This window comes from Nicotiana attenuata, unplaced genomic scaffold (assembly GCF_001879085.1).
Source record: "Nicotiana attenuata strain UT unplaced genomic scaffold, NIATTr2, whole genome shotgun sequence".
Lineage (NCBI taxonomy): Eukaryota > Viridiplantae > Streptophyta > Magnoliopsida > Solanales > Solanaceae > Nicotiana > Nicotiana attenuata.
Genome location: NW_017674460.1, coordinates 1 through 11,266, shown reverse-complemented (window position 1 = coordinate 11,266; position 11,266 = coordinate 1). Strand labels below are relative to the sequence as shown.

At 33.3% G+C, this 11,266-nt stretch overlaps 1 protein-coding gene across 1 annotated transcript; it reads right to left on the bottom strand.

Annotated features, from left to right (window-relative positions):
- Positions 1–406: 406 nt before the first annotated feature.
- Positions 407–8,706, bottom strand: LOC109218701 (protein trichome birefringence-like 43). Its single transcript, XM_019383071.1, has 5 exons — positions 8,266–8,706; positions 5,441–5,612; positions 1,307–1,485; positions 1,007–1,165; positions 407–900 (listed from the first exon to the last, which is right to left on the bottom strand). The coding sequence occupies exons 1-5, from the start codon at positions 8,532–8,534 to the stop codon at positions 621–623; spliced, it is 1,059 nt and encodes a 352-aa protein (XP_019238616.1). The 5' UTR covers positions 8,535–8,706; the 3' UTR covers positions 407–620.
- Positions 8,707–11,266: the final 2,560 nt, after the last annotated feature.

The window sequence follows — 11,266 nt, the reverse complement described above, 5'->3', positions numbered from 1 at the left end:
TGAAGAAGGAGAGACCTTGAGTTTTTTACAGATGGAATTTAGGGGAATCTTCAACAAAATCATCATCTACACACAACTCGTAGGAAACGGGTAAAGGTCGGGGGGGGGGGGGGATGGGGATGGGAGGAGAGAGAGGCGGGTAAACGAAAATGGGAGAATATACGCTCCTAAATTAACGCCTAATATAAATGAAGCATTAATTATACCCTCAATTTGAATTATGGTATATAAATGGTAATTTGGTATGCTGAAATGTAATTAACACAATCCTTAAACATTGAGGGTAATAAGGTTTCATATATGGTATACGAAGGTAAAAATCCCATTAATTAAACTAAAAGTCTAATTCTAAAATCTCCAAAGACACACAAAAATAATGATTCAAAACTACAATGTAAAAGAAAGAACAAAAATTAGACATTTACAATAGCTATAGAAAATAATATTTTACAAGGGTTTTGATTTATAATCTTTCATTTCTATTCCAAAAATAATACAGTAAAACCCTCCTTATATTTAGCATATGAGCAGGATATTAGTACAGGAAAAGCACTAGATATGAAAATAGAAATAAAAAATTTAATCTTTTGGCTTGGGAGTTTATGAGCCCTAGCCTATTTTCATAATCCAAGGAGTGCATTTAAGAATAGATTCCAAGTATCAACAACACCCGCCAAGCACCAATGGGTGCAGTCCAAGTCCCTATGTCCACCATGTCCATAAACAGAAGGATGCCCATCTGCTCTATACTGTGACAACTTTGTTATGTTCAATAAATAAACTGATTTATTCATCCCTCTCAAAACTTCCTCTAGTACCAATTCTTCTTGATGAACTTCTTCTGTACTCTTCAATGGTTGCGTTACTCCTTCACACGTCTTTGAACCTGAACTCGTCGGGCTAATTTTGCAATTAAGTATCAGTTGTTAGTGTATACAACTTAAACGTGTATATTGCTGTTTCAGAATATATAACATAGTAAGTATAAAATATTCGTTGAACTTACTTGTCATGGTCAGGAGAAACTCCTTGGAAAAATACTTTAGTTTTTGTAGTATCTACTTCAGAATCTACCCATTTTGCCCACGTATTCAGTGCTTTCTCATATAGGGTTAATCGAGGTCCATCTTTGTATGTGGAGTTTCCATCTTGAACAAGATCCCAACTGTAACAACAATCTTATTTAGAATATATGATAGTTAAAATTGCAACGCATAATATTATTCTTATTAGACAATGTATAATTAATTAATACATAAATGAATTCTAAATGTGCGGAAATTGATAGTATTAGAAGAGAACTTACGGTTGTTTCCTGCCAGTATGAAGCCACCAATGCCAGGAATCAAAGATGAGAACATCCATATCTTTCCATTGAGCAGCTGAACTGAGAGAGTCAAGCATTAAAACTCGTGTCCCATTGGTCTCCGTTGTAATGTCTACCAGAAAGGCATTTCGGAACAGCAGGTACGACGTGTTGTATTTCTGCATTTTGAAAATGTATTCAAGATTTAAATATGTCTGTGAAAAGGTTGCTCTCTAACTATGTAACGACCGGTATTTCTGCATTTTGAAAATGTATTCAAGATTTAAATATGTCTGTGAAAAGGTTGCTCTCTAACTATGTAACGACCCGACCGGTCGTTTTGAGCTCTAGCGCGTCATTCAGCGGTTTGAGGCCCGGAGTAGCTTCACTTTAGGTAATACGACTTGTACGCTTGGTCGGAATTGAATTTCGGGAAGTTCGGAGTTGATTTGGAAAGAAAATTCTAATTTCGGAAGCCTTAAGTTGGAGGAATTGACTAAAGTGTGATTTTTGAGTAAATGACCTCGAAATCGGGATTTGAAGTTTCCAACAGGTTCCATTGATGATTTTGGACTTGTGCGTATGTCCGAATCGAGTTCTGGATGACTCGGGAGCGTTTTGGCGCCTATTGTGGAAGTTAGCATTTTGGCAGAATTTCCTAAATTTGGGTTGAGGTATTTCAATGTTATCGATGTCCATTTGGGATTTCGAGTCTGGGAATAGCTCTGCATGGTGATTTTGGTATTGGGAGCGCGTCTGGAAGTGGATTTGGAGGTCCGTAGATCATTTCGGGGTCATTTAGCGAAAGTTAGAAATTTGAAGGTTTTTGAGAAGTTTGATCGGGAGTGGACTATTTGATAACGGGGTCGGATTCCGATTCCGGAAGTTGGAGTAGGTCCGCAATGTCGAATGTGACTTGTGTGCAAAATTTGAGGTCAATCGGACGTGATTTGATAGGTTTCAGCATCGAATGTAGAATTTGAATTTCTAAAGTTCATTAAGCTTGAATTGGGGTGCGATTCGTGATTTTGACGTAGTTTGATGTGATTTGAGGCCTCGAGTAGGTCCGTGTTATGTTTTGGAACTTGTTGGTATGTTCGGGCGGAGCCCCGGAGGCCTCGGGTGTTAACCGCACGAGGCTTGGACCAAGTTTGAACTTGGAGAGCAACAACTGAAGCTCCCAGCTTCTGGTGCAATCGCACCTGCGCTTGGACAGCCGCAGGTGCGAGCTCGCGGAAGCGAGGCATGAGTAGCAGAAGCGGAAATGCATGGGTTGGGCCGGCACCGCAGGCGCGAAGAATTTTGCTGCGGGTGCGAAAGTACAGGTGCGAAGATCGCAGGCACGAGAGTTTTGCCGCGAGTGCGAAAGCCCAGGTGCGAAGAAATCATCGCAGGCGCGAGAGTTTTTCCGCGGGTGCGAAACCGCATGCGCGGCGTTTCCCATCGCGGGCGAGAAGATCGCTGGGCAGTTAGTTTTTAAGACGGGGGTTTGAGCATTTTTGCTCATTTCTTTATTCTTTGACGATATTTGGAGCTTCTTGAGATGAGCATTCACCTAGCAACTTGGAGGTAAGTTAATCCCACCTATTACAAGTTAAATACTTTGATTATATATGGATTTAGACATGAAAAATTGTAGAAATTTGGGTTTTGAAGGAAAACCTAGAAATTTATATTTTTGGATTTTGACCACGAATTTGGGCATGAAATGAGAATAAATTATATATTTGAGTTCATGATGTTATGGATAATGTTTATCTTCAAAAATTTGCGGAACTCGGGCACGCGGGCCTGGGATGAATTTTAGGAATTCTTCAATTTGGGTTGGAAAATCACTTTAATAGCTAGGATGTGAACTCTTGAGCATGTATTGACTATTTTATATAACATTTGACTAGCTTCGGGTCGTTTGGCACCGAGTTGAGGATTTAAAGCACAATTTTGGACCGAAAAGTGAGGTTTGAGACGAGGTAAGTCTCTTGTCTAACCCTGTGAGGGGGAAATTACCCCTAGGTGTTGTATATTAATGTGTGCTACTTGTTGTAGGGGCTACGTACGTGCGAGGTGACGAGAGCTTGTACGTAGCTACATTCATGTTATTGTCCGGGTAGGCTTAGGTTCACATCATGCTATAGCGGTAATATTTGAGCAGTCTCTTGCCTATTAAATTCCTATGTTTTACATTTCTACTCGAGACTAGAGTTGCTATTGTAGAGACTTCACGAGTTCATGGTTAGTCACCGAATAATTTTACTCCTCTTACAGAATGTTTCCGTGTTATATATATGTTTCATTGAAAGGTTTTTGCTAAATAAATTACAACTCACACGTTTATTTGTGAGTGGGGTCAAGGACCCGTCAAAGCTTCTTATTCTAATGGGATCGGGCCGTACGCCTCGGCAGAATTTATGTACCACACTCTTATGGGATCGGGTCGTCGCCTTGGCAAGATTATGTACCACCACTACTAGAAATCAGGTGATTTCTGTCCAAGGGTTTCCGACCGAAATCGGTCGGAAATTGGTCAAACATTTAGTCAAACTAGTGCACACTCTCATGGGAGCAGTCTGTTCACCTCGGCAGTTTAATAGATGCATCTATGGTTCGTGTCGTTCGACCCTCAGCAGTGCACAGTTTAAATACTATTGTTGGATCGGGCCATACGCCTCAGCATTTCCGATAACATATCCTCATGGAATCGTGCGTAATATTAGGCAAGAGCCAGTGTATCCGTGAGTTTTCCGGATTTGAATTATGATAATCTATTTGATGAGATCCAACATATCTAAATTTATGCTCCGGTTAAGGAGGGAATTTCTAATGAAGAGCTTGAATTCATTGTATAGAGGGGAATTCATGGTTTGGTTAGTTCATGGTTAACTCGAATAAGTCTTTCATTCACAAAGCAAATAAGTTCAATTTAGGTTCAGTACAATTTTATGCTTAATTTAAATATATATGTTCAAAAATAATTGCAATAAATAAATAAATTCATGAAAAACTGCCTTCGATTAAAATTTTTGCTTAACGAGTAATTTAATACTATATATTCTTTACTTGACTAGATCAATTAACCTTTATCATTCTCGGGTTAATTTTTTCATGTTAATTGTCGAGTTATATGAAAGTTAATTTTAAAGCAAAACCATCAATGTTTGACCTATGATAATCAACGCAAAACGACTATTAATCAAGCTTTTTTTTTCAAAAGCCAATAGAAAATATGGTTTAAATTATACTCCAATATATAAATTAATATGGTGCCATAACAAAGAGAACCATTATATGGTAACTAAATCAATTCAAATTACCTATCGAAAAGATTTGCTCCTGAAATAAGGTATAATGATAGAAGGCAGAAACAAAATAAGGTGTGATATACAAAAGTTTAAAAAATAAAGAAGAAGAAGAAGAAGAAGAGCGAAATTAGCAATAAAAGGAAGAAATAAGAGGAAAATAAAACGAAGAAAAGAAAAAGGAAAAGAGGTGAGGCCCTAGGGCCCAACTGAGAATAAAGGAAAATCTCAATAAGTTGGAAAAAGGAAAACCAGGAAAAAAAAAAGATGAAGCTCCTGCTGATAATCAAACTCGCAGTCCTGAGGCCAGCACCTTTACAAGGGATCCTGAAACATTTACATCCGCGTCTACTTTGTTCATTTTGTTTTTTACGCATATCTCGCATACACGATAAGAATTTTAGTGAAGCGAGCGACATGATGTCACTCTACTTAATAAGGTAGATTCGCCAATATATAGACTATCTCATTTTTTCCTATACCATTTCTAGAAAAGAAAAAACGACTCAACTTCTCATATCGAGTTGATAGTGGAACCTGTTGACATAATGCACGTGGTAGTTCGAGGTATGTTAAACTACTACTATTACTAAAAGGCTACTTCATATAAAATTGAGTTAAATTTTAATCATCAAGCTGCTTAAATCTTAACTTTTAAGTGCATCTTTTTTGAAGATTGAGAAACATGTCATATTTGTGGCAATAAAAAGAAAAAAAGAAACAAGTTATCAAATTAAAAGGTATTATAATTGTTGGAAAATGATTTCGTGAGAATTACGATAATAATATATTAGGAAGAAAAGAATATTATTGAAAAATTTATAATCACTAAATGTACCGGGAATGTGAAGATAGAAGTTCCTCCGATCCGTTTGGAGACATATTTAGCTTGAGGGTCAGCAGCATGAAGCATACAAGTAAGAGACTGCCATTGATTTAAGCTTATTGAATCTCCTACAAACATTATCTGCTTTCCCTTGAATTTCTCCTGAAATTCTATAGCATTAAACCTACACAAAACATCAGTCGAATGCTTTAAAATTCTGAATCCGCCTCTAATTTCTAGGGATGGCAACTAAGCAGAGCGGATTAAAACAATTTGTTTCGACAATATTATTATACAAATAGTGAATTTGCATAATCAAAAAAATATGATTTTTACTATGGTAATTTGTCTATGAATATTTTTGTTGCTTGATCGTGATGCTAATACAAGCTGACAAAGAGCAAAAGAAAAGGAAATTAAAGAGCACCGACACTAGCGGGGTTGCCACTGGAGGATCCATGAATCAATCTATCGTAATCAACAATAATTACGCTTTGATTTTTAGAGTTTATCGTATGAATCATTATTTTCACGTTATTTATTTTGGAAACAATTACGGGGAAATATAGGTGAGACACTTCCCTCAACCAATTTTACCCTATATTTTTTGTTTTCTAATTTAGCTTATTTCGTATATAATTTTAAAAAAAAATTCACCTATTAATAGGTATTAAGAAGATATGTGTTAGAATCTGATTGAGAGTGATGATCATGCTTATCATCACAGATTTAAACATTGTCGAATGAATTAAAGTAAAATTTAAGAACTCCATATTGTTGGAGTGAAGTTTTTAAAAGCTTGAAAACTCATAAATGAATTTTGTGATTTTTCCAAATTTTTGATAAATTTATGGGGATGTTATTTTGAAGTTGTGGTTAAAATTTGAAGTTATTCCGTAAAGATTCGAGCTATTTGGTAATTTTTTCATGAGTTGAAGTTCGTAGGAGACGAAAACCCAATTTATATATATATATATATAACTGTGCAATATTATAATATTGTATACCGGGTGTATAGATACTGTTGAAAAATATAATCTGCTATAAGGCTATAAACTTAAAATATAGCTACATCGGTGCAACGTAATGTACTCTTGAAATTTCAATTACTTAAGCATTCTCAATCCTCCAAAATTATAAACGTTGCTAACATTATTTTTAACAAAGTACATTGCACCTAAACTAAACGTAGTGACATGATAAAACTTTAACCAATACTAACATTTATAAAACATCCTTTCTTTTAATTCTCTGAATGAGACAAATAAATCAAATCAAATAAAGCACAGACAATTTGCACATGATCCGCCAGCTTGGAAAATCTTAAACTTTATCATCGTGTTTGATTAGATTACGTTGTTTTCTAGCTTTTGTCCAATAAAAGCCAATTGTCTTTGCATCTGTCAATGCATATTTCCTTTTCTGATTAAGAGTGCCAGTTATTAACATGTGAATTGTGATTATGCAGATTTAATTTTTTTTTTAAAAAAGCCCAAACTTGGAAGTAGTAAAGTCTTTTAACACTCATAACAAACTCTGAAACTAGCCAGGAAAAGTAAAAGAAAAAACAAAAACAGAAAATCCACGAGTCCCATGATTTTTTTCAAGAACGTATTTACTTATGGGTAATCTTTTTAAGTGCTTATTTCAAAAATAGGTTTGCAGAAAAAGGAGGTGGCACTAAAAGTATCTTAGAAAAGTGAGAGGATCTTTTCCAATAATTGTATTACAGAAGCAAGTGTTATCTAATAATTGTCTATCTTAAAGTTTGTGGAATAAATTCGCCTAAAATACAATTAGCTTTTAGAAAAAAAGTTCTGATAATTCTACTTTTTAGGTAAATATTTGAGTTCATTTTTTCTTTAAAAGAATTATAAGATCTGGGTAATACCCTTTTTGGTAATTTGACATTCAAAAGTACTTTTAGAAAGATTGGCCAAACACAATTTGTTTACCAAATATTGCAAAAAGTGCTTCTTAAAAGAATTGGCCAAACACAAACTGTTTTTTTTTTTTAAAAGTACTTTTGAAAAAAGTACTTTTCCAAATAAGCAGATTTTTGTAGCTTGGCCAAACGGGCTCTTAATTCTCATATATACCATTTACTTAGAATATTTTAACTTTTCTTTCTTCTTATGTAATTTCCAGGTTCTTTTAACTTAAATATTGGACTCTTCATTCCAATTAGCAGTGACTTTAGCAAATTGAAATTTATTAAAGATATCACACGTCGTATGGACGGAGTGTAAATTGAAACACTTGATAGAAATATTTTTCTAAAGAGATGATCAAAAACTTAAAAATCAGATAATATGGATTAAAGAGAGTAGTATTTGTTGTCACGATCAAATACAAGAAGCATACGGCTACTCATCATATTAGCTGAAACAACATCCCATGAGCAGGGTAGAGCTAGATGGGTGAAAGGGGTTCAGCCGAACTACTTCATCAAAAATTATATTGTGTATATATGGTCAATTTTTTTAATGTATATAATTAGTTAAATTCCCTTAACTTTTTCAACTGTTTATTTTTTTTTTTTTTTTGAATTTCCTTGTAATTTCTATTTTTGCCACTCCTATGAGAGGAAGAAAAGGAAGACGGAGTAATAAAAAAACAAACAACAAAAAAGACAAACAAAAAGTCACGGATTAAAACGTTTCCGCCATGAAAAGAGGCAGTTATTAATTGGAAGCTGTGCAGACACAAAATTAAAGTGCATCAACAGAAAACACAAGGTATAACCAAAGCATAAAAACAGCCATGAACGAGGTAAAAACACTTACACACTGTAACAAAAAAAAAAGAAGTGAAAAACATCAATTGAAGAAGAGTACCTGGGTAAATTGCACTCATTGGGCTGCCATCTATATTTAAGATAATCTTTATCTGGCCTGCCATTTTTGAAACAATCAAACTGTTTTTCAATGAACGGACATACTGATGAATCATAAAGAGGATAAGAATCATCATAAACCCAACTCCCTTGAAATAAATCACAGCCGTTGGTTCCTAACTGGTTTACATCATTGATTAACTTCCCATGTACATTGCTCAACATGGAAATAAGAACCACTAGAGCATAAGCAAAACAAAAACTATCCATCACATTTAATTTTCTGTTTATTTTGTCTTCACAAATGGGCGAAGAAAATAATGCTACATAATAATGATGGGAAAGGAAGCAATATAAAGGAAGGTAGCCAGAGAGTAAAAACGAAACGCTGAGAATATGAGAATTTTAAGTATGAAAAAGAAAGGTCACGTGTTAGTTAGAAATGATACTGTTGGTCCTAACACCTATTTTAGCAATTATAGACTAGTAGATTTCTTGATTGAGAAAAGATAAGTAGCTTTAATTTGTTTGCCTACAGATAAAGAATATGAACAAGAAAAGATACTAATAGGTAATATTATTGCATAATAAATGAAAATAAAAGGAAAAGAGAACGGAAAGAATTTGAAACTAATAGACCTTAGTGTAATCAGGTTAGAAATTATGTCAATGAAAAGTTCATGATATATGATGGTCTATAAATTGTTAGTATTACCTATTAGAAGAAGGTCTATGATTTGTTAGTATTAATTACTTAACAAATATCTTGATTTATACTAACAGATTTATGAATTTTCAGTAGGTAAAACATGATTCTATTTAATGTCTTTATTATTTGACTTAGCCTGATCTTTTATTTAAGAAAACTAGTATCTATAAACGTGTGTTGCACGTTAATAATAGCACATGATGGTTTAAACATTTATTCATATGAAGGAACAACAAAATTTAATTAATGAGAGAAATTCTATGTATATACAACAATCATCTAAATGCCGAAAAATATTATACATCAGCATAATACATAAATTCAAAATGAATGGATATCATCAGAACTTACACAAATGATCAATTTGGTCGTGTTAGTTAGATAATTATGTATTATAGTTTAATAATATTTAATATTATGGTATCTTACCGAACACTTGTTTGTAGGCGATGTTTCTTTTGTGTATGTTTTTCCTTTTAATGCTTTGGTTGCTCCACCATAACCAGAACTCTTGTTGTCGATATTGATATCCCTCTTGAAAGAACAACATATAGTTGTTCGTGCAAGAACCTATATTGCGGTAAATATAGTCCAATATTTAGGATGTTTGTCCTTGTGCTTTATTTATTATAATTGCAACACATAAACATATTGAAAATTATTTTCACACAAATTTAAAAGAATATTCTTTAATTTCGAAAGAAGAAAGTTGAATTCGGGGATAAACACGTACTTAGAAGCACATTGACCAGTATCATAATTTCTGCATGTATGAATTTTTATATACCAATGTGTGCTATTACATAAGCTATTCGGCAGATCTAAGTTTTTCAGTAGTATAAGGGGCATATTTTTCTTCAAAATCAACTTATTTGCAGCGGAAAATCAATTTTTAACTTAGTCTATTATATATACGGTGATACTAACATCCGTAAGAAATGAACTTAACAACAAACCTGTATGATAGAAGGCCATTTGGTGTTAAAGTTTTAAGTATTCTTCGAGGTAGTAATTATCGGTATCATATTCTGCTGAGTCAAAAATTACAAAAAAAAAATATTTTTACTATAAAACTTAGTAATCAACATTTTATTTAGTTAATCAACATATTCATTTCTGCTAGCAAAGATAGTTCTTTAATTTCTATTATGTGATTTGCACAAATTGTATTTTAATCTAATAATGAAAATATTCCCTTATTAAATTCACTACTATTACCATTGAGATTGATAACTAAGTGTTCTGGAAGAACCCATCTCTTATTATATGCTCTACTTCGTTTCGGAGACGAAGCAAAAAGTCACTGAATTCTGGATCTGTTCTTACTTTTATTTTTTTGTCAATTGAATCATTTTCGTTTGAAGCCATAAACATAATTTTGGCAAGCTAGCTTTTACAATCGCTGCTTTCGTCAATTTTGGAACTATTAGTAGTACTGACAGAAATCACCTCCTAAACCATTACCTTTTCACCAAATGTTCATTGATATCCAATATATCTCTAAAACTCCTTATTTCGGTCATTCGATGGTTAGCCATAAGCGTTTCATTCCATATTACAAATTTTACTTTCCTTATAAATTTAGTACCATTGCTCTGTTTTGATATATTTGTGATGGTTATTTAAGTTGTTTGAAAAGATATATCAAATCTAAAGTGAGTTGTATGACCTCAACTCTAAAGGTGTATCAAATCTAAAGTGAGATGTATACCTCTTGATCTAACATTTGCAAGTAATGCATGACATGTCAATATTGTTTCGATTCCGTCAGAGGAATCTACAAATGATAATCCCGTTATACCATAGTCGTCTCTTTATAATATGATCTTGAAGCTTATTCCTGTTTAGAATTTAACTTTGATTGTGCTTCCTCAGACACTTGTATGGCCTTTTTGATTCTTAATACTATACTAACCCTTTTTACTTTGTGTTCTAATTTTTCTAATCTCTAACGCTCTATTTATGGAATAAATTTATGTACCCTAAGATTTTGTTTTAACTTGAAAAATAATTTTACTCATAAGATGAATTTAAAAAATAATTGAATTGGATTCTCTTGCGAAATAATTAATTGAAAGATTTAATTATTTGGTGTTAGCAAAAAATAATTTATTTTATGTTGATTCAGATTCTTAATATTAGTTCATTGCTTGTTTTGAATATTTAATCGTAATATAATTTTATCCACCAATTTTTTATTTTTAAAGAGTAAAAAGACCGATTTGACATTCTACTTTTAGATCTTTATGCTTACAGAATCATTAGTGGTGTTGACTCTTACCAACCTTTCTTC

Excerpts from the sequence above, each read along its gene's own strand:
- LOC109218701 (XM_019383071.1), bottom strand. The coding sequence starts at position 8,534 with ATGGATAGTTTTTGTTTTGCTTATGCTCTAGTGGTTCTTATTTCCATG. Across the intron at positions 5,613-8,265 it reads AATGAGTGCAATTTACCCAG|GTTTAATGCTATAGAATTTC; the intron begins GTACTCTTCTTC and ends TGTTTTGTGTAG. Across the intron at positions 1,166-1,306 it reads CATACTGGCAGGAAACAACC|TTGGGATCTTGTTCAAGATG; the intron begins GTAAGTTCTCTT and ends TTGTTGTTACAG.